The following is a 27,028-nucleotide window of genomic DNA, read 5'->3' on the forward strand; positions in this document are numbered from 1 at the left end:
TAAGTTTAAGCATACTTTATTAACTTCAAGCAGCAGCCACTTCCCAACATTCTGCACAGTTACAATCTGACGCATGCTGTAGAAGATTGCTTTATCTCCAGTAGTCTCACAGACTGGTCTGCCTTCTGTGTACAGGTCAATATACATATAAAGGTTCTTCAGAGGTTTATTGCCACTTACCCTATGTATGGAGATAAAGTATTATTAAAAATATTCTACAGGAATCATTATATTCAATCAAAGGCTTTTGAACAGTTCCTATTTTTTTTTTAATTAAAGCAGTATACATCATAGTAATAAAAAGACAATCTAACTGCATATTTAATTTGTTTCAGTGCAAAAAGAAGGAAAAAAAGAGCATTTAATCTTTCAAGGAGTTTGAGTTAAATGAATACAAAGGGCTGCTATCTTGTTTAGTTTGCCAAGCATTCTGAAAAATCATATTAAACATGTGGAGTTCCTTGTCACCACGAGGGAGAAGCAAGCAGAAGCCAGCAGACTTAACTAGACTTTATGTAGGACCTCAGGTGAAGATGAAAATTATATCTTAGTGTATAGGAGGAAAAGATAAATTATCCTCTTAGGTCAGCTGAAAAGTAGTTCAGCAAGAAAACCCTGTTGTCTAACTGCTGTGTTTGTAGCAAGCTGCAACCACTGGAATTCAAATGACTGCTGTGGCCAGCAGCAACCTCTCTGCTATCCTCAGAGGCCACAGGAACAGGTGTTGCCCCAAAATGGAAACGTTTCTTAACTGTGGTCAGGAGGTTTTCACTACTAGAGGCTTTTGAAGCCAGAATTAAAGATTTTCGGTTGCAGCCAATACAAGAGCTGAAGCTGGGAGTGGATGGAAGACTGAAACCCACTTGTTCTGAATAATGCCTGTCAGCTACTCCCTGCAGCAACAGATGTGTTTGGCAGAATGAGTAAATCTGCTGAACTTAAAGAAAAAAAGCGCATCATCTGCTTAAATCTTTACCAGTTAAAAGTGTTCATTTTAACCAAATACAGTGGCAGATTTTTCTGAATGACAGGTCTTGAACTGATCGTTCTATGAAAACTGCATTAAACAGCAATGCCTATCTGCCTGCATTTAATCACAGTAAGAAAAAGATCTTAAACCAAAAATGAAACAAGCATATCAGAATAAAAAAAATTGTAATACAGTTAATATGTCTCAGGAATTATCAATACCGTAGCAGTGTTAATTCTAAATTGGGATGCTGGAAACCAAAAGATTAAGACAGAAATGTATGAAGAGTATTTTTCATATCTTTTATAGGACAGAAACCTTTGTTCATGTCTTCTGGTAGTCATCATCTTCTTTTGAGCTGCACCTACAACACAAAGAACAAGTGAACGAGCAACTTTACGCTTCTCCAGAACAGCTTAAAACAGTTCTGTAGGTATTAAGGTGCATTTTTCCTACTGCTTTGTTTCTGCATCACCAACTCATTTGTTTCACATTCCTATTTTAAGAATAAAGTACAAAGCATCAGCAAGAATAAGCTGCTAATTCCTGTGTAAAACTGCCCTCAGAAGCTCTGCCTATGTTGTGAAAGTGCAGGTTACTTTCTGCAGTTAACAAGCAGACAACTACTGCTTCGTTAAATGGGAAAGCTGAATTTACTTCTGCTACAAACAAGATACCTTAACATGTGGAAATAAGGACGGATTATTTCTTATCAAGAATTTTATAGCTGAGGAGAGACAGGTGGAAGGTTCCAAATAGCTTACAAAACGACCCATCTCGTGCCTGTTTTTGTAGTTAGGCCATTACATCTCCTCGGTGGGGTATTCCCCACCAGCAGAATGACTGCTTTGCCTCATTTTTCCATTCCTGCGTGCACTTCGCGGAGTGCATGACTGTTGTCATTTACGGACCTAGATGGATACAAAAACCCTTCTTAGTTCAAATAAGTGTTATAAAATAAGTGAAACCAGTGGGTTTATCACAGGTTTTCAGAATATATTGATCCAAAATGTAAAGAGGAACCTCTTAATAAGAGTAGTTTAGAACAGCAGTAAGGATCTGAAAAGTCTGATTCTGTTTTTCTCTTGTTGTATAACCAATTCAAATGTTTCAAGCTGTTTTTAACTTGTTGCTAAATGTTTATCTACACATGCTGTCAGAAATAACCTTGTTAGGAAGGTGAAGTTGGTGTCTCAGCAAATCAGACCCCATGGAGTAGGCGTTGAGTGGCCTGTGACTCGCTTTCCTTTTTCTCTTTCAGCACCATCAAAAGGAAAAGTGAGAAAAACAGCACAAACATTAGTTAAAGCCTGAATTTAATCTCACGTCCTACAGGAATAATTTCATTACAATGAAAGCAGACAGTATCTGTAGGGTTTTTGGCTTTCTTTTCGTTTAAGCAGTGATAATTATATATCTAATTAATATAGCCTATAGCTCTTCCAAAGATCATAGCTTTTAACAATCCTTTTAATTAAATGATTAATAGAAAAGGCAGGGGTGGTTCTTTACAAATTACCTGATTTACCATCACTGAAGACAGATTCTTTTAAAAATGGCTACAAATGCCTTGTTCACAAAAGACTTTATTATCTAATGATGCATACTGAAAACATACAGAAATCTGCATGGTCCACTTTACATGCAGCAGAACAATCTTCACTTTACAATAAGTAAGTGTCAACTGTTTTATGCAAGGAGACAACACTTTAAAGTCACATTGTTTTTTTTTTTTTTAAAGAAAAGCTTCATTTACAAAAGAAATAAAAGGTAAAGAAGCAATTACCGCTTTTAAAAAGCAGCTGCTTTGTTCAAGAGTGGAAGGTTTATGCCTGTATTGAAAGACAACATGATCACAAATAATGAAAACAATGAAAACAAATGAAACACTTTTAGCATAAAGCAGTACACTTTCAAAATGACATACAAATAGTTAAAAAGTTTCCTTATGTTGTCTATCTATCCTTTAGATATAAGTTCTTTCAAATGAGATCCCAACGTATGTAATTACTAAATGAAAACTCTTCCGTAAGTATTGGCTCTATGTCATAGTGAACTGTATTTAACAAAATGTATACAAAGTCTATAGCAAGTTGATTAAAAAAATTAAAGTAATAAGAAACAGTACACTGAAGGCGCTCTATCCATCAAGTGCGCGCTCTCAAAATTGTAAATGTGATGAACAGAACGGAAGTTGTAACTATGCCACAGTTGCAATGCCAGAAAATAAAAACAAGATCATTTATCAAACATGCAGGGAATTCTGCCACAATGCTACTGTCTCTCATTTGTCAGTTGTTCCAGTAAAATAACAGCTTAAACACCGGTGATGTTGATGGGTTAGCTTACCTTCAGTGTACTGAAAGTTGTACACAACCTGCTTTAAAAGAGGAGACCATCCCTGCAGGCAGGCTCAAGAAGGAACAGACCCCCTTCGGCACTGACTACACCAAGGGCATGCTGCTGTGGCCTGCACACACACACCTAGGAAAATGTGAATATAAACAGCATTTATGCTGGCCATTTTTTAAAGACAAAAATGAAGCCAAGTCTGCTAAAAACAAATCAACCACCCAGTATTACTGCTCTTTTTTTTTTAAACAGATGCTTTTTTTCTTTTTTATAATATATACGAACTGCAACCATATACATTAGCATTGTACTTCTGTGCAGTCTTGGCAATTAAAACAGTTCTACAGTGAAAATTTTCACATAAGACACAAAACAGAATTACTCTAACATTTCTAAAAGAAATATCAGCCTTGACGTTAATTCAAATGTATCTTTTCTTCCTCAACTTTGCAGGGCAAATATTTATGTTTATATACATTAATAACTGCTGTGAAATTTCTTCAGTCTTTGTATCTTAATTACTCAAACCCTTTGAACTTCTTCATCTGGTTTAAATTTTTTCCTGGATGAAGGCGTGCTGCAGAGCCTGGTTGATGCTAATCCGTTTAGCTGGATCTAACATTAGGATCTGGTCCAACAAGTCCTTCAGCTGGTGTACTTTTTTACGCTGGTCTTCTGGGAGTCGCTGGCACCCAATCAAGTCTGCTAACAGGTCCTTAGTTGGATTAATGGTGCTCATTACAGTAACTTTCTCCTACAAACACAAAAATGGCAACCTTGTACAACAGTGGAAATACACAAAACCGCCGTAATTCTTACACCACTTAAGCAGCAATTTTTTTGCAGGGTTTTCTTATCTCTCATCAGCAATGCTCTTCTTCATCACATGGCCTCATAAAAACTCATGGCAGGCAAAGGAAAAGAGCGAATATAAAACACTGGGGCAGGCCGGACTGCGTCCTTTGCCAGCAGCTAATTGTATCTGATGTTCCAGTCCAGGCCAACTGCCTTTTTTCCTGGTACTGGGCACGACTGAAGAGACTGGCTTCATTTTCACTGCACCCTCTATTCAGGTATTTATATGTATTAATAAGATTCCTCGCCCCTGCCTTCCTGTCTTCCAGGCATAATAGTTGTTATTCTCTCAGCCTTTCCTCACAGGAGAGACACTTTAGTCCTCTGATCATCTGGGCCCTATGCAGAGCTCTTTCTAGTATGTACAAGTTTCTCTTGTACAGAGGAGCCCAGGACTGGATGCAGTACTTCAGGTGTAGCCTCGCCAATTCTGAGAAGAGAAAGATCAGGTGATCCTTCTTGACCTGCTGGCAAAAACTTTGCCTAATGCAGCCGAGAATAACACTAACCTTCTTAATGGCAAGGGCACACTGCTGGCTTATATACAACTTGGTGCCTATTAAGACCCCAGGCCCCTTCCTGCAGAGCTGTTTTCTGGCTGGGTGTACTGGTGCCCAGGGCTGCTCCTTCCCTAGTACAGGACTTCATACTGCCCCTGCTGAACATCATGAGATTCAGGCCAGCCCACACCTCCAACCTGCTGAGGTCCCTCTGAATGGCTGTGTGGCCCTCTGGTGAATTAGTCACCCCCACCAGTGCTGTGTCACTGTGCATTTACTCAAGTTGCAGTCTACCCCACCATCCAGTCCATAACCATGTAACCTGCGTACGCCTCTGCTAAAGGACATTCTGATAGTTTACAAAGTTTTGTTTGTAATTAAAATGTTAAGGTATGTTTGAAAGACCAGTAACAACAGACACGTGAAGGACTTACCCTTTCTGTCACTTTATCTACTTCTATATACATAAAGTTGAGATTTTGATCAAAGTGCTGATCTTTGAACACACCTTTTCGAATCATCTGGAAAATCAGGGAAAGACAAGAATTTTAGCTAAGCTCTCTGTGTTAATGAATTTCACAATTAGCATCAACATCTATTAACTGGGATTAGCATCTACTAACTGGGAAAACATGAATAACTTACTATTTCTGAATTACTTATCAAATAACTATGCTGAATAAAAAAATAACATTCAAACCAGTTGAAGAAGGACATAATACCTTCCACTGACTTACACTGTTTTTTTTCAGGTCTGTGCCTTAGAAGGTTTCTGCTTTCACTTTACACTTAGTCTACGAAAAAGAAGCTGTATACTTTCACTTCATATAATTTTAAATTAATATAAATTATACATTCAGAGGATATCTGATATATACTTGCTGTTAAGAGATGTATCTGATAAAGAATTTCAGGGAGAAAACAAAGTATGTTTTACTGTTCATAACAGCAGTTTCAGATATCAAGTAAAAATCAAGTACTTATTTTTCTTACCTTGTTTGGCATCTTTCCTTTGAGATCCATGGCTAGTTTCAACATATGGTTATTGGTTTTGCCAGGAAAGAGTATTTTTCCTGTATAAAGTTCATATAACGTGCAGCCTACAGACCACATATCTATACCATAGTCATAGATTTTTCCTATAACTGAAACAGAGCAAGTCAAGTTAATTCCATAAAGGCAGCTTTGAAGATAATACCACAAAACCAGACAAATAAAAAAAGTCTGATTTAGAAACTCTATCGGTGCTTCTCCTCTTAGGAATAAGAAGGTGAACAACTGAAAGACTTTTAACATTTACAGTATCCCAATTACAGAAAGGGAGGTTTTTACGTAACGCCCAAACTGATCACCACAGCTTCATTTAGACAAAGTCATAACAGTACCCCTGCGTCAAAACAAAGCTATACCAATCAGAGTGACTGCATGTTCTCACTGAGCTGACCACCAGCACGCATGAAGAATCATAAAACATGCTTTCAATTGGCTGAATTTTTTGACTGCCATCGTATTTTCAGAGTGATGGTTTGCTGAGATCAAACAAAGAGTAATCTCAAATCAAACTTTCATTTGCCTTACTGATACAACCTGCTTAGTTGTACTCAATCCAAATGCACTTACTGATTTCAGGAGCTCGGTAAAATCTACTGACTAGATACGGCGTGATGTCGTTATCTGCAACATGTGAAGCTGATCCAAAGTCACAAAGCTTTAATATCGTTTTAGATTCATTCACCTGAAAGTTAAACATAAGTGAATATTAGCATTGTCTGTACACAGAATTGGCAACAGCACTTAAGACTAACACTGGAAGAAAAACATTTAGCCTTGAAATTACAGTTTCTTCCCATGTTTCAGTCTGTCTTCTCTGCATTCTAAGAAAATTGTCAAACCTTCAACTGAAAGTTAATACCTGCACATCTAAGAAATACAAAGAAGTCAGTTTCGTGTATTTATTCTCCGACAGATTTTACTAGGCTTTTTTTTTCTCACTATTAATTCTTTATTGCTGCAGCAGCAGTGAATATTTTAGAAGTAGGGGGAAAAAAAATAAACTCTCAGCATAACTTAGCAACTTCCATCAGTAGAAGTGTTAAAAGCTAAACAGAAAATACGCCCAGAATTAGCTTTCAAATTAGCTTTCTTTGTCTGCACAGACACTAATAGTGACATCTCCCATTGCTTTGGAGATTTGTGGCAAGACACTAACTGAAAGGCACAGAAAGGATTACATATGCATTAATATACATTAGCATCTATTTAGAAAATAACACAAACAACAATATGATCCCACACACATACATCAAAGTATTTTCTAAATGGGTAGTAAATACAGCACATAATTTGACACAGTGTCCATATAACTCTTCCAAGGCAATAGGGCATCAGCTTTGCTTTGCCTCATGTGACTTGGTACCAGAACTAGCTGGAAAGCTAATCCCTCAAGCAGCCACTAAACACTACCTACCCCTAAATAAGTCAAGTTAGAAACTTGTATAGAGAGAATAGAGAATACCCAGCTCAAGATCAGTCCAGAATGTGAACAAAGACATGTCAAACATCAGTAAGGAACATGTGAGTCACTTCTGTGTTGTGATCTGAGGCCAAACATGTCAGGTGAAGAGCAGCCCTAAGAACAGAACTACTGCATTCAGCTTCATAAACTAGATAGTTACTTAACATGAACCAACAGCCTTATTACCAACATGAACGCAGGTCTGCCTGGTGTCAAATTTAGTTTTGAGAAGGAAATATAAGCCTCCCTGTCAGATTCCTAATTTATAAGCCATAAGAAAGAAACTTTAGTACACCCTAATATAAACAACTGCAAGAAAGTGAAAGTATGCTGCACTTTGGAACAGAATGCAGAAATTTCTAAGAGATGAATGGAACTCTGCATAAATTGAACATGTAGCAGTAAGAAACTTATTTTTAAATGTAAAATATCTAGACCAACATGTATGTAATATGTAGTACTATTTTCAGTAAATCCTGGATATGTTAAAGATTTCCCATTGTGAAAACAAATCCATTCACATTCCTTCCTGCCTCATCATCAGTTTCCAGAATCTACTTGGTAAATGCTACCACTACATATTAGTTATTAAATCTGTTAGTTTATTTCTGTTGGTGAACTAAAAAAAAAAGAACCACCTGGAATTCACTACAGTGATTCAGTAGGAGAACTGGAGGCCACCAGTAATATGCAGTGTTCACAATCTCTTGGAAATATGGAAAAATATCCTTGCTGGACCTGGATTTCATTCTAGATAACTAAATTTTATCAGTTTAGACTTCCACCTCTACTATCCAGAGTGCCACTCATAAACTAGAATACTATTCACATATCTCATGTTCAGCTAGTAAATTTTACAACAGTGATGGCAAGAAATCATAGAATGGCCTGGGTTGAAAAGGACCACAATGCTCATCTAGTTTCAACCCCCCTGCTGTGTGCAGGGTCACCAACCACCAGACCAGGCTGCCCAGAGCCACAAAATGGTCATTTTTAAATCTAAGATTTTGTCCATAAAAACCGAAGTCAAACCATTTGATTCCTTTGATGTAGCTCTCACACTCTGCTAAGCAGAATGTTTCATGGGGAAAACAGGACAGTAAGGACTTCTTCAGTCATCTTATTCAAATGAACACAATCTCCTCCCAGGCTTAACCAAACTATTTTCATTTTTTCGTTCTGTAGAAACAAGAACATTTTTCAGGTACTGGTGAAAAAAGTCCTAAGACTTCTCCTAATAAAGAATACTGTCCTTGGAAGACCTACTTTCTAAAATGGTACAAGTGGATGCAGGTTTGTGTAAATGAAGTATTTCATTTACATGCTGTATTACACTTCTTTATTTATACCAGTATAGCTTTTTTTCCCCAAAAAACATTAATTTTTTAACATTTGGAGGTAAAGTGAACTTTGACTTAATTTCACACAGAATGTCCATACAAAATATTTTTCAATTAGTTATTACTTACCAAAATATTATCTGGTTTAATATCTGCATGTAGGATATTGCATCTTTTAAGAAGTTTTAAAGCCAGGAACAACTGCTGGCTGTAGGAACGCACAGCTTTAATATGGAGACCAACATCTTTCCCATACTTTTTCAACACCTCTCGTAAGTTCATACTATTGTAAGAAAGAGAGAAAACAAAAGAGCTCTGTGAGGGGAAATATACTTGTCTTCTCAACTGTAAGAAAAACATGAATAAGTTTGTTCACTTCAGAAATTCTGGAGGAAAAGTGACATTCAACTCAAGATACAAACCTCACTATTTGTAAAGCAACGAAACAAAAATGCTGGTTGATCAGATCTGCACTATACCATATACTTACTAGACTGGACATAAACTTCAGAACATATTTTTAATCCGGATTAATTGGAGAGAATTGATTTGCACATGAACAGCATTTTCTGAACAGCTGTGCTCAGTGCTCAGTTTCTTGAGAAGCGATTAAAAAGAAAATATGCAAAACTGATGAGGCAATGCTTCAATGACTTGAACAGCAGATGAAAAGACAAATCCACAACAAAACCATGACTGGATGTAAACAGTGCACAAATGCGTTATGAAGAGACAGCACAAAGAAGCTCTATTGTCAGTAATAACCTTTATGACAAATATTAGGCACTGCATAAAACTTGCACTGCTTCAGCAAATGATTTATCTTCAACTCAAACTTCTATGGCAAAAATTAAAATATACAGGGAAAATTTAGGATACAAGCAATTGATGCAAACAACATCTAAGCAGGAATAGGAATTAAGGCAGCCAAAGCGTCTAGATCCACGATAAAGCTGTCTACAATTAGCCTGCCAAAAAATCCTCATTATTTAAAGGCAAGTTTACAGAGCACTGTAATCATCTTCTGTAGGTTGTTGCTATATATCTGTTTGTCACAGAATATACAGTATTTGCTCAACCTCCCTGATTACACATTCTTAATCCACACCACAAGGTAAAGAATTATGTAAATCTAGGAAGAATATTTTCACTAACAAAAGTCATTAAGAGGAGCATTAGTGAGATGAGTAATTTATAAATAATTTAATGTCATTAAATTAATAATTTATTAATAATAAATTACATCATTTCAAATATTGACCAGGGATGGAATTTACAACACAACTGACTATGAAAAATCTAACTAGATCAGCAGGTTTTGGATTTCTCTAGATTTTTTTTTTTTTTTTTTAGAATTGCTTAAATTCTTCAATCTTGGCAATGGAACAAAGTACCAAACTTAAAACAATAGTCAAGAACAGAAAGATGAAGATTACTTAGTTGACTTAGTTGTACTTTACTTTTCACAAAGGACACCATACACCTGTCATCTTACCTCAGTGGTTCGAATACCAGACAGAGATGTTGTTTGTGGTAGAAATGCCTGAACAATCTCAGACAGTGAAACTTGTCATCGGGATCTGCATCATTGAGCTTCTTCAAAAATTCCAGTTCTTTTAGACCAGTTTTTTGCCTGCAAACAAAGAAATACAATTAGAAAAGAAAACAAGTGAGATTCCAGTGCCTTGTTTAAACCTTGAGATTTACCTCCACAGTTTTAGTTGTTTTAATAGTATTAATAGTTTTAATAGTACTACATGATGTAGCACTGCTTAAAAAAACCCACAGCAGTGGTTCACTCTTGTTATGAGTCTTTGATCACCTCTGATTTTGTAACCTACTTATTCTTCTCCCTCCTGTTTGTTTTGAAGTTACTTCACTTACACTATTTTAAAAATTTTAAACTAAACTGACTGACAGTCAAGAACACACCCAAACCAAATCATCTTAACACACCAAGCTAGCTTACTACCTTTTTTTTTCCCCTAAATATTTCTAGGTACTATTCATATAGCTCAAAATGACTCAGTTACACACAAACCAAAACAAGTTATCTGTAATGGATAAGTACATAACGCATGGCTGTGGCTGTTATGGCAGCAGATGCTGAAAATGAGTACTGGAGATTCTGAGTCGTCACATAACATAGCACAGTTTAATACAACATCAACCTAGTTAAGGGTCATTCAGACTGGAAGGCCTCCAGTGATTTTCTTTCCAATAGGCAGAGCACCATCACTTTCTCGTATCTTCTACACACGCGCACACATGGAGAATATGCAAAAATAATTAAATATCTTTGTCTAAGTTAGAGATGATTGACTAGTATCCAACCCACGGCTTCCCAAATGGATTTGGTTCATCAAGCCAGAATTTTACAGTCCTCAATTCCCATCTCAAAAATCTTAGGGCTGGGCAGACATAATCAGTGTTAAGCTTATTTCTTGCCACGACTGTTCCCTGCAGTTTTGCAAATGAGAAAGTGCCTGATGAAAATGCAAGTACCCTTCTCCTGTGAGTGCGGATACATAGTCCTCAAGCGCTTCCAATTACGTGGCTCATATTAGCAGAAAAGGCAGGAACCACAGCTGTAATCTGTTACTTCACTTGAAACAAAGGAAGATTCAAATCACATCATGAAAAACTTACAAAAGTCTCACATGCTTTACTATAGTATTACTAAACAAAAACATTACTTACATAAGTTCATTGTTCCTGATGATTTTAACCGCTACTTCTTGGTTTGCTCTCGCCATATCCCTGGCTCGTACTACATTACTGAAGACTCCCTGACCAGTGTAACCGTAGACATTGTAACGTTTATCTAGAACTTCACCTATATTAACGCCTGAAGAACAAAAATCAAGCAATTCAAGTAAGAGTTATGCATTGTACGCACAATGAAACGTTTTATGAAAAATAAATGGTTCTAAATCATATCAACAGTATAATCACTTAATTTCATAGCATACTAGCACCAATCTTTGTGGAAATTATGGGGAACATCAACAATTCTAAATGTGGAATTCTTCCCTTCTTGAGGTTAAAACCTGCATGCTCATTTCATCCATTACAGGTGTATTTCTTTTGGCCCTTACACCTGCAAATGAGCTTTTAACACTGACCAGTAAGGAAAACATGTTCACTCACTATCTCCATTCTGAATTCTAGATAACAGCTACCACAAGGGCCACTATATTATCTTGGATGCTAGATTTCTTGGTTTCAGATCCTGGCAAGCATTCCTTCATTCCTCCCTTCCTTTGTGAGAGTGATCTCACGGCTCTAACTGTGGCCAGGTTTTAGTTTTACCCTAACCAAAATTTTATATCTAGGAGCAACTTCTTGCACAAGTGAGCAAGAACAGAAAACTGCTTTGGGCACGCCATATGCAGCATGGCACTCACAGCAGAATATTCACATGACAGCATTTCAGTACTTTCACTTTTTTCAGTTCTTTTCCATTTAGCACCCTCCTTCTTGCTATAGTTGCAACCCAGTAAATGAAACTTACGATAATAGCCTTCTGCATCAGTCCAGTTATCCCTGAGATTGGGGTTTTCTTTGAAGTCTTTTCCAAATCCAGCAGCCCTTAGACGAGCACTCTGAAACAGAAAGAACAAACGGAACAGCTTTGCCTGTGTGCTCTAGCTGTGTGTTTTCTTTAATGTTTACTTATAAAAATCAGAAGTCCACATTACTGGGCACTTTTTTTCCTACTGAAACAATGCTCTTCTCCACACTACAAACACATTTATCTTGTAGGAGAAAAATACTACTGAACACAGAATGCTACTTAAATACCAGCACTTGAAGACTGCTGTAAGGAAATAGAATAGGGACAACGACAGAAATATTCTTAAATGTGACAAATGAGACACGTTTCAACTATTACCTGCAATGAATTTCCACAAGTCAAATTAGAATACACAGTTTGGACCATATTAAGACTTACTACTTACAGTATATTTGTAGTAATAAAGTTTAGCAATCTGGGGGGTAAATGTAACTGTTTAAGCCTCAAATTTCTTTCTGTTCATTCAGTGTCACCTCACAAAATCCATACTGTTACACTTAGAATCACAGTTGCTGCTGACACTGCTTAACTGAATTGACAGTATTATCTCAAATACAAATTCATGGGTAGTAAAAAATATCTGACCGAACATCAGTTTTTGCAGAGCAGAAAGTGACTACATACAAACTGTTTAAATCCCTACTTGTTATCCTGAAGCTTTTAAAAGCACCTAAACCACCACTATTCCTGAACTATTTATCTTTCTCCTTTGGTGTGTGCACGTGTGTGTTGGCTTTATTACAGTGACACCTCCTGTCAACAATCTTCTGTGAAAACTAATAGATTTCATCTGCCATAAAGCATGGTTAACTGCAGAATTTCCATCTTAAGAAGGAACTTGTTGCCTTGACTTTCTCAGTGACTCGTACCAGTAGCAACAAGTATTTAAGGAACTGCCAAGATTAGTAAGCTCCTTCAGCACATTTTGAAAAAGCTGCTGAAACAGTGCAAGAAGTAGAAATGGGAAATGATTCTCTTCATCCAAAAAGCCTCCACATCATTACAACACATCATGAGCAAATTAAAATACATTACACAGACTTTTAAATTAACCTTGCATGAACCTCTGAAGAAGGCACACATCTCTGAAGAAAGAACAGAGCAACACAGCAGCTTTAACGTAAAAAGTTAATATAAAGTTTGTCACTGTGTGCCACGACAGCTCTCATTTGAACAGTGGGTGAAGTACTTAATTCTTTGTTTACTCTGGCCAAAATCCTACTTGTTGCAGGTTTTCTTTCACTGAAATATTAAAAGCTACTTTGTCTGCTTCAACTGATCAAAATATTAAAATTATCAACTCAGTTACCTTGCTTTTACTAATCAATGTTCCCACAAACCTCAAGTGACAGCAACCCTTCAATAAAAAAATAAGCAAAAAAAGAATCATTCATTTCATCTCCAAGAATTACCTACATCAAAGTATGCAGCAAACATATCATCTGATTCTGTGAACATATCAGGAGCCAGCAGTTTCTTCTGAGCTGAACCTTGAAAGGAAATTCACATTATTCAAAGTGAGGAAGATGGCAAGCAGACAATTAGCAATGCAGTCTGTGACTTTATATTGGTACAACACAACCTCAAAATCAACATGGTGGCAAACTAAAGATTTGCAAGGAAAGTTAGAGCTAATTTACATTATCCATATACAAAAATGAGATGGTTAAGTTCTTAAAAAATTGTACCTCTTTGAAAAATTAAGTATAGCAGCTTCCAAGCAATCCACAAACCAGGAATATGAGGTTGGTACTTTATATGATCCTTACAAGTGACTGCACAAAAATATACATTTATACGTATTACAAGATGCAGACGTGATTTCAATATACAAGTGTGGGGTTTTCTGATAATCACCGAGTATTTTACTAAAAACCAAAGTTGTACACAGCCCAGAAACTGTTTCTTTGGAAAATGTTTTCTTCAGCTCCATCAGAAAGGATCTCATGTAGCTTACAGTGAAAGATGAAGCTAATCATGTTTAAAAGACAAACAACCTTAATGTGGAGATGATTATCCCTCTGTCACCTTTCAATCTTTAAAGTCTGAAAGACATCTTACTTGGTTGACAAGATAAAAGCAACGAAACGTAAATTAAGTTTACATTGGTGAATGCAAACAAACTTCAAACTATTCCGTAACACACAGTATGGTAGTAGCATTCCTTCATTACCATGGTCAGACACAGGTACTGTTAAGGGTATTAAGCAAAGGAGAGAAATAAACAGTTAACCTTAGAATTCTCCAGTCTCCTGAGGGAACCACTTTCAAACAAAACATCAATCTTCTGAAAGCATCAAAAACCCATCCATCATACTGACACTGTTGTTTCAAGGTACAGACCCTCCTAGCAGCTGCCTTGATTTTTCCTTTTAATTTCAATTACTCACATTTTAACTGGGCTACAGTGATTACTAATGATTGCATTAGTGACTTACTATTGTGCCTTTGTAGAAGGTCAAGTTATATATTGCTCTGACAAAACAAACAGATGATCCTGTTTCCTCCTGTTGTTACAGTCACCTCCAATCCAGACACCTACCAATAAACTGAAGCTCCTGCACTGCATTGGTGCAACTGATCTTTTTTTTTTTGCTTTAAAATCCTCTCTAATGTCATTAAAAAGCCCATGTAGTTAACAGTTTTATTTCCATTATCTTTTAGTGGACAAAATTAGAAAGCAAAAAATATATTAGTGTTTTATATAAAAAGGACTGTTCCACCTTGTGCTATGCTAACAGAGAAAAGGTACACAAGAGTGTTCTTTTCACCTTCATAACAACAGAATAATCTCAAAATGCAATCTGCACAAGGGAACACCAGGACTAACTGCTCTGTACCAGTCCCAGAGATGTGCAGCTTTACTATTTCAAGGAAGGATCCACTAGAACATAGCCAAGGATATATCTAGTAGATGATACGAAATACAAGCTGTCCAGCTATCTCCTGAAGGGCTGGTCAGGTTGAACAGCCAGTTCAAGTATGTCTGCATGGCAACTGGAGACACACCTTTGGCTGGCTGGAAGACTTAGGGTATACCAGCCTCAAAAGAGGGTCCAAAAAAAAAATATTCCAAACAAACCAACAAGATCTACGGTCTGTGTTCCTTTTGCCACAGTGGGACCATGGCAGGCAGGAAGAGGAGGGCAATAGTATTCCTTCAGCAAGAAGTTACACATGGGCAAGCTAGCAATGACTCTCAAAAGCCCCATCATTCTAAACAACTTCAGATACACATGTATTCTTCAAACAGTTGCTCTAACCAATAAATGAATGAACGAAGTCATGGTTTGCAACTCATTCCAAAATGAAGAGAAATAAATCAAACTTCTAAGAAAAAAGTATGCATAAGTGAAAACTTTTCATTTAAAAAGAAGTGGTTCTTAATTATCAAATCAGACATCACTATCTGCTCTTCCATATTTATGGAATGAACTGTATTAAGAGTTACTAGAAATATGGAGAACACTTTGTTCACGTCAACCTCCTTCACAAACAAGCTTTATTATTTTAATACTATGTTTGAAATATCTTAATGTTCAAGGAAATACTGCAGACTCTGTCCAAAAAGTCAATATGCTCCCAAGTCTAGAGGTATACAAAGAAACAAAGGAATACATCTATTTTGCACTGTTTTAACACACTGCATTTAAGTGAGGTTTCAGATTCTTACCGTTGTTCTGTTCCACTGTCATGAGGTTGTGTTTGGCTTTTACTGATGCCTCAAAGGTGTCCACGTTTTCCCGTTCATACTCCTTCACATCAGCAGCGACCCTTTCCAGGATGTCATCCGGTGAATTTGAGCGACTGCGCGTACTGCTCTGAGGACTGCTTGGTTCAGATGGCACAGATATATTACTGTCTTCTGTCTGGCCCTTGTATTTCTAAACAGAAACACAATTATTAACCTCAGCATTACAGTTTATCACAGTTTAATTATTTTTATTTTCATCCCTAATGGCTTGTGCTGAACATTAAATCTTTGCCTTCATAATCACCTACATCTCTAATGGCAAATTCTACAAATACGTAGAATTGGCATCATAGAATCACAGAATGGACTGGGTTTGGGCTGGAAGGGACCTTTAAGATCACTTCATTCCAACCCCCTGCTATAGGCAAGGACAGCTCTCTCTAGACCAGGTTGCTCAAAGCCTGGCCTCGAATGCTTCCAGGGAGGGGACATCCACAACCTCACTGGGCAACCTGTTCCAGTGTCTCACCACCCTGACAGTAAAGAATTTCTTCCTCATATCTAGTTTAAATCTACCCTCTTCCAGTTCAAAGTTTCTTTTCATCCTGTCACTACATGCCTTTATAATAAGTCCCTCTCCAGCTTTCCAGTAGGCCCTTTCAGGTACTGGAAGGCTCCTATGAGGTCTCCTCAGGGCCTTCTCCAGGCTGAAGAGCCTCAGCTCTCTCAGCCTGTCCTTGTAGGGGAGGTGCTCCAGCACTCTAGTCTTCATGGCCCTCCTCTGAACCCGCTCTAACAGCTCCATGTCCTGCTTGTGTTGGGGGCCCCAGAACTGGATGTAGGTTATGAAAACTCATTCTACTACAGCTCAATAAAACTGAAAAAGTGCATGACATTTCAGGCACCTCTGTATTTCTGTATTTCCTTCCTTGTGCCTGCCATAATGTTAGTACTGACAGGTTCATTATGACAACAGTTTGGAAAACAAGGAGTAACATAAAGTCCTTAAAAAATAATTCAGTCATTGTTCTGAAGGATTTTATCATTAAATTTATATAAAAATCAAAAGATGACCATTATTTTTAGTGCTGCTTAAATTAAGTACTACATTATAACCAGTGTTTTTATAATTAAGCATTAAGTAAAAACGTCACAGAATTTTGCCTGCTGCGTTCTGTGTGCCAAATCCCGCCTTTAAAAGAAAAGCCCACTTGTCCTTTACAATTACATCCCCTCGGCCTGGACTCTTTTTCATTGGACTCAGTTACACATTACTCATCACCACTGCCACCTGCTTACCAGAAGCAAAACCTTCATGGCAGCAAAAGCATACGTCTGACTGAATCGACTTTCATGAAGGGGAAAGCAATTCAGTAGCTCTACTAAGTTTTGGAAAGGGACAAGTGCTATTTGAAACGAACTAACCACTTTGATTAACTGATATCTAAGTGTTAAACTGATATTATAATATCAACAATGCAGCTCTGAGGAAAACCTATAGGTGAGAATAAATGAGAATATTTTTAACATGTCACATCATAGGACGGCCAGTCAGTGTTTGATTGTGACACAAAAATGACTGATGGGAGAGTTGCTTCAGTCTTAGAAGTAATGCTGCTGCAGTAGGAGTGTCAAGGCTCTGACCAAGACTAATCTTTAGAATAATTTAATTGGAAAAAAGTAGTAATAGCGAATACTATTGTAATAGGGTAATACCCTTCTCCTTTATCACACTTTACACTAAAAACATGGAATTTATTTCCATAACCCCTGTGATAATACAGCCATTACCTGCACGATTGCTTGCCGCTGTAACCTTCGCTGTCTTATTTCTGCTTCTTCATCCTCTTCTTCCAAATCAAAATCTTCAAGACTATAAAAATACAATTACTTTTTATGTAGCATCATAAACATAATATTACATCCTGAATCCTACTAAATGCTGTTTTTTGGTGCAGAAAGCACACAATAGAATATCAAACCAAAATTGTTAACCTGACTCAGAAAGCAAAACTTATTAAAACCCAGTGTGTACATTCATGTTTCTTTACTGATAAAATGTGTCCACAGATAGCTTGAGATGAAGCATTTCATTCCCAACTGCAGACTTGACTGTTATGAATGCATTATCTCATGCTGTCAGATTAGATATTTAGCAAATACAGAGAATAGGATCTTAACTGCTAGTAGCAGTTAATCCTTTCTGGTTTTCAAGCAATACCCTAAGATACACACCAGACCAAATTATTTTCAAAAGACATTTATCAAGTCAAAATTAGAAACCAAACCATGCATGAGCCCCTAAAGGTCTCCCCACCAAACAACAGATCTCAATCATCCCAATAGCAATTGGACAAGATTAAAAGTAATATAACATGATTAAGGTTGTAGATGACAGCCCAAAAACTACAGCATGAAGTTCTGGTTGGTTCCCCCCATTACTGGATCTGCATTTCAAGACAGTAAATTAGACCTTAAGACTTACTTTTCATCGGATGAAGACTCCTGTTCAGCTTTCATGCCCTCAGAAAGACTGCCTTTAAATTTGTCTTCTTTAACTTTGCTCCTACTCCTACGTCTGTGGCCACCACGTGACCTGGACCTCCTTCGAAGGCGAGACCTACTTCTTCGGCCTCTATCCCTGGTAACAGGAAGGGGGATTTTTTGTTTGTTTTGTTTTGCTTTTTATTGTCTTGTTTTTAAAAGAAAAAGAGGAAAACCTACTCATAAAACAAAGACACACAGCAACTCCAAGTAATACAACAACTGAATTTATGGAGGACAAGATTAATTCAACTATTCCAACTTATAGATAAGCAGGGACTGAAAAACGCATTATCTCTTTACACATAAGATACCTTGTGACTGTCTTTGTATCCTGTAAAACAAAGGAACAAACCCACGTGGTGTCCTTACCTCCTCCGAGGGGACCTACTCCTCCTTCGTGGAGACCGGCTGCGTCGAAGGGGTGAGCGAGACCTCCTCCGAATGGGTGAGCGGGACCTTCTTCGGGATGGAGACCACCTGCTGGGCGGGCTGATATCTTTTGATCTTTCACGTCTAGACAAAATATCATCTCTGGTTCGCGTTCTTAAAATGAAGAAAGAACCACAGTAAAATAAGGAGCGAGCTGAAAACAAATCCTCCAATTCCTTCTAAAATCTCACTTTTAAGTATCTTCCTGCAGGCGAGGATCCATCAGATGGATTTCTGAGTGCAGAAATGGGTATGCGTGCTGCAGAGCTGGCTGCCCTCCATGTACTCGTCTCCCCAACCTGGGAAATATGTGCCCACACACAGGTCTAGCTCAGGACAACTCTGGAAGCACAGCTAGTTAATCACTACGATAAAGCTAAGAAATTTCTAAAACAAAGCTTGCATTTATGTCTTACATAAATAGCAGCCTGTTTTCATGTTGATCAGAAGTAATATTCAATAAATAAAACCTAAAACCAAATTCTTGAATTTTTCTCAGCAATTCTACAACATGGAGTTTAAATTTAGGACAAACTATTCCATGACAACTTCCATGTGTTTTCCAATCTGGCTTCTAGAAGTGAACAGCTTCTGCATTCCACATAGTGCAGTAGTGCAGCTAAAAGCAATTCTCAATTAACACTTCTCAAATTAAAATAACTATACACACACACACATCATATATATATATATATATATATATATACACTATGTTCATTCTTATCTATACAGATGAACAACTTTAAGAAAAAAAAATCCTTCATGAACCAACCACACTAAGAAGCTTAATGGTATCCCAAGACAGCAGGACTTCAATCCAAAACAAAAGTTAAAAATATTTGACAACAATTCTGATGAGGCTGTAATAGAAATTCTTGAAAAATATTTCCACTGTTGTTCAATTAAGATGCTGCTACTCCATTTCCTTTGTTTTTACTTCTTTTAAATTGAATCAGGACAAGATATTTCAGGTGCTGTATCTCATGAATTCAGTCTCTCAGGTCTGAAAGATCAACTCTACCCATTCTGAAATGATGTTTTTGTTTTTTTTAGTGACTGCTATTAACAGCTTCAGTTACCCTAGCTGCATATAATGAACACACATGCAGGATTGATGGATAATAGTAAACAGAAAGAGAAACAAAGCACACACAGAAGCAGTGCTGGTTTCTACAAGAATGATGGAAAAGATCCCCTTTTTGCTTTTAATTTATGTTACATTTTTGTGAACAGTGCCACGAAAAAAAAGCCACACAGGATGAACTGACAAGCCTTCTATTTTACAATGTGGTTGTGCTGCCAAAAGCCAATCAAAATAGCTGCAAAAAGAATCCCAATCAGTTCAGGGATCGCATACATATGATAGGAAGTAGAAGGTGATTAGAAACCCATACGTAATGCAGTACAGTAACATACTTCAGTCAGGGAACTAAGAAGTATCTTACACGAGTGGAACACTGGGAGCAAATATGAAAAATCAAATTCCTGGGAATTTGTGGTTGAAACTGCTCACTGGAACTCCTGAAGTTACCTGGCAGCCTGGGTAGTTACAGGCAGTTAAAACTCAAACGTGGGAACATTGGTTCAAGATGTCCCACAAAGAAAGCCTGTTCACTTCCAGCAGAAAATATTTCTCAGCAGTCTCCCACACAGGAGTGTAGCAAAAAAAAAAAAAAAGGTATTACTAAAGTTACTCTTCTATGAACTTGACAGCAAAATTCTAGACATGTGCATCTCTTGCAGTAGTGTTTAGACAACTAATTCAAACTGGCTGCAACACAGCAGCCTGCACTGAAATGCAGTTTCACTAGAAATGAAAACTGAAACTAAGACAGACAAGTACTATGTCCAAGACGTAATGGAGTGCTCGTTCACCAGGAACCGGTTGGATAAACTGGTGCCATTTACAATACTTGCTTCATCTCATTAACTCCACAGGGGCCGTTTTCCAAAGTGCCTGCAGTATTGCTTGTCAATAGTATACAGACAAAGCAAGCTGGTAATTACGCCTGTGGAAGATACCCCACGTTTAAAATTATCCATCATCAAGATGCTCAACTCTTGCTTCCTGGATTGTTTTGTTCAATGCAGCCACGTCCAACCCTGCAGCCTGGCACAGGTGGCACTGCTGCTGCCTCTTCCCCACACCATCACAGCTGTGGCTCTGTCCCTCTGAGCACTCCTGTCCGGCCCTGGGCACTCACCCACTGCTACAACAACCACACAGCGGTGTGTGACTGGGACTGCCTGGGTGGAACCAGGGAACGGGCACTGCAGTGCTGACTCCTGCTCTCCTGCTCATCTCAGACGCTCAGTGGAAGTGAGACCTGTTACATGTTCCACGTGCTTAAGCATCTTGGAAAATAGCACTGTGCTTAATTTGTAAGGAAATCGTGTCAGTTTCCAAAGCTGACAATTTAAAAAGACACTATATGCAAAAACATGCAGCCACATTCAATGTGTATCAAGGAATGCTTTACAGATAAACTAGTGGAACTGAAAAAAATCTGCCATCTCAAAGATTTTTCTTTAAAAAGCACTCCATTATTAGAGAGAAATATCCCTCACTTCACAATCGTGCCTTATTCACGGCATCACTTTTGGCAGCACGTACATTTGCCAACACCTGTTTTCAAGGATGAAGTACAGGAAGAGCAAAATTTCAGTAGAAATCTCTGGAGAACACCTCGAGAGCTCACTAGGAATTTCAGCCACTGCCACTGACCCAGTCTGGTGCATTAGTATCCCAAAAACAAAAAGGGTCAAAAACAGGGTCAAATATCCCACTAGGTCTACTTTTTTTTTTTTGCTTTGCTTTCATAAAAAATATTTTAAAAGTCCTTACTTTAATATACATTAATTTATATAAATTTAATATACATTATATAAATTTAATATACATTAAATATACTATGTATTTTATATGCGGCCCAAGACAATTCCTTCTTGCTCAGTGAGGCCCAGGGAAGCCTAAAGTTTGGACACCAATGGTTTAATGGGTTAACTTCCAAAAGTGTATACAATTTTATTGTTCTCTGCTAAGGAGCTTGCTATCCAGGCCTCACCAGACTCAAAAATGCTACTGTCTGATGGTTTATATTAAATCTCAAAGTAACTGCTTTCAGAACCTAAATTGCCTTTTAAAACAAATGACAAAAGTATGTTAAAAAGATTAAATCCTTCCTCCCTCATTTATGCATATGCAAAATATGGCAATAATATGCAAGTTTGGGCCCACTATCAAAACAGACCAGTAATGCTACCATGACTCCACCAAATTAAGAGACATAACATTTCTAAGAAAAAAAAAAATCTAAGAAGCATATCTGAAAGTCTAGTTTACACCATTCACACACGCTTTTCAGTAGGTGTACGGGGAGATGCCAACACTGACATTTAAGAGGAGAGGGAAGAAAGTTCTCCCTTCATAGGAATTCCTGAAAACAACATCGTATTAACTTAAGAACCAAAACAGAAGCTAAAATCTGAATTCAACACAGCAACAAAAAGCAAAACCTGAGCTACAAAACTTGTTCCCAGTCCTGGCGAGGGCAACAGACAGCAAAGCTGGCTTTGTGTGTCTGACAGCTGGGGTTAGTATTTTTGAAAGATGACTGCATGTAATGGAAACTCATAACACGATACACAACCTGATTATCTTTTAACAGCTCTTTTCAGAATGAAAGAGAAACACCAAACTAGAAGACAATTTATCCCATAGCACATTTTTGCAATGGTTCATGACATTTTACCTGGGAGATGAAAGACGCCTCCTTTCTGATTCCCTTCTCTTCCTTTCTGCAGATCTACTCCTCAACCTTCTAGCTGGAGAGCGGGTTCGAGAGGGAGATTTACTCTGTTTGGATCGACGATCATTAAAGAGAGGGGACCTGCTTCTTCTTGACTTTTCACGTGGCTTAGGAGACAAGCTTCTTCCTTTTGGGCTTCGGCCCGGTCTTCTGGGGGACCTGTTTTCTTTCCCTGAAGAAGCGTCTTTAGAAGGGGATTTAATTGGCTTTTTATCTTTGTCAGTCTCTGATCGCCTAGATTTTCTATCTTTGGACCGCGATCGTCTATCTTTGGATTTGCTTCTGAGTTCTGCTGGAGATTTGGACTTTCTGCCGCGATCTCGACTTTTGCTTTCATTTACAACTGGAGACTTCCTGCGATCCCTTGATTTACTCTTATCGTCAGCCTTGTTTCTGTCTTCTGGGGGAGATTTAGACTTCCTATTTTTCTCCTGAGATCTTCTTTTAAGCATTGGAGATCTTGATTTCCTTGAAGTCTGATCTTGAGACTTACTTCTTTTACAGGGGCTTTTGGATTTTCTCCTCTCTTTCGACTTGCTTCTGGTTGTTTTCTCTTTGATTCCATCAACCGCTACCTTGCTTTTCTTTTTGTCAGATCTGTGCCTAGTCCTTTCTTTTGATTCACTCTTATTTCCTTTTTTGGAACTAGCTTTATTTTCCACAGGTTCTAATTTCCCCTTAGTGTTTGACTTAGTTGCAGGTCTAGTTCCATTTCGTGCCTTTTCATTAATTTCCCCCTCCTCTTCAGATCCCGACTCATAACCTTGTAATATCAATCCCATACCAGACTGGACTTTGCCTTCCATTAATTCATTTTCAAGTTCAGCTTTCAATAAAGCTCTTTGTTTCTCCAAGTCTTCCAGAGGAGCTAAAAAATCAATTTTAGTTCTTTTAGCTGGTCCATCTTCCTTGTCAGAGGCATCGGCTACCTCTTTCCGTTTATGTTTCTTATGTTTGTGTCTGTGTTTATGTTTTTTGTCCTTATCTTCCTCTGATGAATGTTTATGTTTCTTGTGTTTACTTCGGTGTTTGTGTTTCTTTTTTTTGTGTCGGCTGTGCTTGTTCTGAGGTTGATCTGCTTCTGACACTTCCCCATTTTCTTCATTTGTACTTTTCTCAGATGCGTTAGCATCCTCAGCCCTGCAAAAAGAGAAAACTAGCCATCAGTACCAGCAATTCACGGCAGCCCTTAAACTCAAGTTAGTTTAATAGCCTCTTTTATGACAGAAGCTGACTGGTATTTAATTATCTGCTTTTGGAGAATTAAAAACATACAAGCAATGTAATGAAGTTGTAAGAGCAGGTATAGTTTGTCACCAACAGACAGCTATGACTGCAAAAAGAAATACTAGCTTAGGAGGATGGAGCAAATACACCAACAAAACAAACCACATAGGTTTGTTACTGGTTCAATGTTACTGGTTCAACACTGCCAATATTATACAGCAGTGCTGTGCATTTATACCTCCTGTTAGTCCAGTATCTGTTTTATTTACTGTTCCATTCCTATGCCAAATCCAAGCTATGTCCTCTAAAAGTACTTTCAAAAGACAGAGCGCAGTTTTTCTCCAAAGATCAAAACTTATTTCAGGGGGTGATTCTGACCCCCTAAGTAAACCATCCTGCAGAGTCTCAAGCACAGAGGCTGATTCTCTTAACTATCATTCCTCTCCGTATGTGCATACACACGTTAGACAACACAGAACTGTTCTTATCCTGCATTTATGTATGCGATGCAGGGAACAGTATCAAAGAACAGGATCAATTAAGAACACCTAATTTCAGAAAAGCTTTCCAATAGAATACAGAAGCTTATTAGCTTCCTGAGGAAAAAAAAGTATGTTCTCTTCTGTAAAATGGCATTGGACAGAAACAAAAAACAAACAGAAAATAAGTATAGAACAGGTTATTAAAATAATAATGGTGGTCTCTTTAAAAAAAAAAAAAAGAAAGCTAATTTCAATTAGCTAGTCACAGCAACAAGCACTTTAATTAGACAAGGAGTTCAAAAATTACACAAGTCAGTGCGCACGCTCCACACATTCACTTTTATTGTTTTCCCTAGAAGCTGAAATTGGCTTATCAATAGACATAAACAGCTCTCAGCAAATACCTTCAGAACATCAATTACCAGCTACAGCAAGATGGATATTTGCCTTTTAAAATCTGCTGCCAAATCACATCTTAAGTGCCAGCATCGCCTTTCTGCAAACTCACCCCACCTGCACTAGTTTTGGAACTCGCTAACGCTCTGGTGTTTTAGATACTGCTCTATCCCCAGCCTCATTCATTGAAGGGAAGCTCTTGGGGTGTGATGGTCACAGTGGTGGTGAGATGCACACAGAAATGTAGAGATACCCTCAGAACCCCACTAGGTTCATCCTACAGAGGTCTCTGAAGAATATGACCTGTGATCCATTGGTATAATCATATCAGAATTATTCTTAGCCAACTAAAGGATGCCACCTCACTACAAAGTCAATTTACATTCTCCTCATTAAGGACGGGGTCTTCAAACAGCACAGTTAATGATTATCTCCTATGTGAGTTAATGCAAATTCGTATACTAGAAAACAATCTAGACTTATTGTCAGTGTACTCTGAAATAATTTGCTGAAACTGTTGACACTTCATTGCTCAAAAATATCCTCAGTCCCTTTCCAAGGGAGCAGCCTATTTGAGTTAAAAATATGCTAGCTTCTAACAGAAGTGTTAATGCTGCACGTTTCTTCTTTTACATCTCTACCACTACTGCTGCTTACTCAACCAGAGCACATGGGAAGAAGGGCTTTTTTCTTAACTGCCCCCTCCTGTTACCCGACATCACCACACAACAGACTATGCAAAACAAGACAAACTGCCTCCAGAGGAGTTTGTTTAATGGTATGTTTGGCACAAAAGATGCACAAAAAAAAAAGAAGTAGATTTAAAACTTCCTCAATTTGGATCTGCAATCCCAAGCAATGAGTTAGCAAAAGGGCAGAGAAACGTGGCAAGGAGCACATTAAGGTGACCGTGCATCTTTCAGGACTTCTCAGCTGGCTACAGGGAGCTGTGAGGGTCCCCTGTTGACACATTCATGTTTTTTCAATACATTATAAGAATATTGCAGGTCCATCCGAACTGCTCCAGAGAAGCCTCCTTTTGCCAGCATTAAATCACACAACAGTTTGGGCTGAAGGGACCTTAAAGCCCAGCCAGCCCCCTGCTGTGGGCAGGGCTGCCATCCACCAAATGAGGCTGCCCAAGGAAATGGTTCGGAGCTACTCCACGTGCAGGCACTGATTTATTTCATGTAACACCATCAAAACACAGGCAAACTTTTAATTCGTTTAACAGCTTCAGAGTTGTAATTACATGGAAGAGAAACATTTTAAGAAGGCTTCAGAAGGCGACGAGGCCATGAGGTATCTTTATGCTTCCATAGGAGTTGTGACATCTGTGTCACAGCCTCACTGTCCCTTTTTTTGGGATTCAAGGAGAAGAACTATGGGAAGCCTGTGAAGATTTGCAGAGATTTCACCCATTTCTTCCCTACCTTTGGGCTTTCTATCGCAGTCGTCACTTTATTTCCCTTATTTACGGTTCCCTACAGGGCACTGAGCATATTTATCGGCACGCTCACGTGTTCCACGCGGTTCACACACAGACGAGGAAAAGCAGTTTTCCACTCCTGTGCCTAACGGGTAAAAATCATCCTCAGACAACGGGAGAGAAGGGGAGCACAGACAGCGTTTCACGAGGCCGAGCTATCCGGGCGACGCCGAGGAGCGGCGAGGCGGGCGCCGGGCGGTGGAAGCCCGCGGAAAGCATCGCGCAGCCCCCACCGCCGCCAGCCGCCACTCACGCGGCGGGCCGGAAGGAGGGGCCGCCGGCGACAAATCGCTTCTCGCTTCCAGCAGCGCCGGCACTCTTGGTACCGCGAGAGCCCGCGGCTCGGGGAGTCGGGCTGAGCGCCGAGCGGCGGAGCGGGCCGGGCCCGGCGGGGCGGGAGGCGCACGCGGCCGGAACGCACGCGCCGCTCCGGGCGCCGCTTCCCCTCCCCCGCCCCGAAGGCCATCCGCCGAGCGGCCTCAACCTCCTCCCCGCGGCGGGCCGGGCCGCGAGCAGCTCCCGGCGACCGCGTTCGCACCCTTCTCCGCGGAGCGGCCGCCCGCCGCCCTTTCCCTCCTCGTTCCCCCCGCCGTCCCCGGCCCGGCCGCCCCGCCGCCGGCCGCCCTTCCCCGCGCCGGGGCCGCTCGCCGCCTCCTCCCGCCCCGGAGCGCCGTGTCGAGCGGCCGCCCCGCCTGCCCGCCCGTCCCACCCGTCCCTTACTCGGGCGCTCGCTGTTCGGGCTCCGCCGCGGCGGCCATTTTGAACTTCCAAACTCCTTCGCTGCCGCTGGGGAGACGCGGGGCCGCGGCGCACGCGCAGCCGGGCTGCCGGGAGGGGTTGGGGACG

At 39.2% G+C, this 27,028-nt stretch overlaps 1 protein-coding gene across 3 annotated transcripts; it reads right to left on the reverse strand.

Moving 5' to 3' along the window:
- Positions 1–27,008, reverse strand: PRPF4B (pre-mRNA processing factor 4B). Of its 3 annotated transcripts, XR_006178394.1 has the most exons (20): positions 26,903–27,006; positions 22,532–23,728; positions 18,720–18,893; positions 18,289–18,444; positions 17,595–17,676; positions 15,783–15,993; positions 13,526–13,599; positions 12,047–12,137; positions 11,233–11,380; positions 10,028–10,165; positions 8,662–8,815; positions 6,298–6,412; positions 5,671–5,822; positions 5,112–5,198; positions 3,799–4,076; positions 3,320–3,454; positions 2,757–2,802; positions 2,138–2,224; positions 1,289–1,334; positions 1–181 (listed from the first exon to the last, which is right to left on the reverse strand). XR_006178394.1 is itself a non-coding variant. In XM_042868844.1 (15 exons), the coding sequence occupies exons 1-15, from the start codon at positions 26,938–26,940 to the stop codon at positions 3,873–3,875; spliced, it is 3,021 nt and encodes a 1,006-aa protein (XP_042724778.1). In that variant the 5' UTR covers positions 26,941–27,006; the 3' UTR covers positions 2,757–3,872. The 3 variants fall into 3 exon arrangements, 1 of the variants encoding a protein (XP_042724778.1); XR_006178395.1 differs by having other exon boundaries at positions 3,320–4,076; positions 26,903–27,008; XM_042868844.1 differs by lacking the exons at positions 1–181; positions 1,289–1,334; positions 2,138–2,224 and having other exon boundaries at positions 2,757–4,076.
- Between the last annotated feature and the right edge of the window lie 20 nt (positions 27,009–27,028).

Source organism: Lagopus leucura, unplaced genomic scaffold (genome assembly GCF_019238085.1).
Source record: "Lagopus leucura isolate 7727_CA_CO unplaced genomic scaffold, USGS_WTPT01 Super-Scaffold_100002, whole genome shotgun sequence".
In the NCBI taxonomy this organism is placed as follows: Eukaryota; Metazoa; Chordata; class Aves; order Galliformes; family Phasianidae; genus Lagopus; species Lagopus leucura.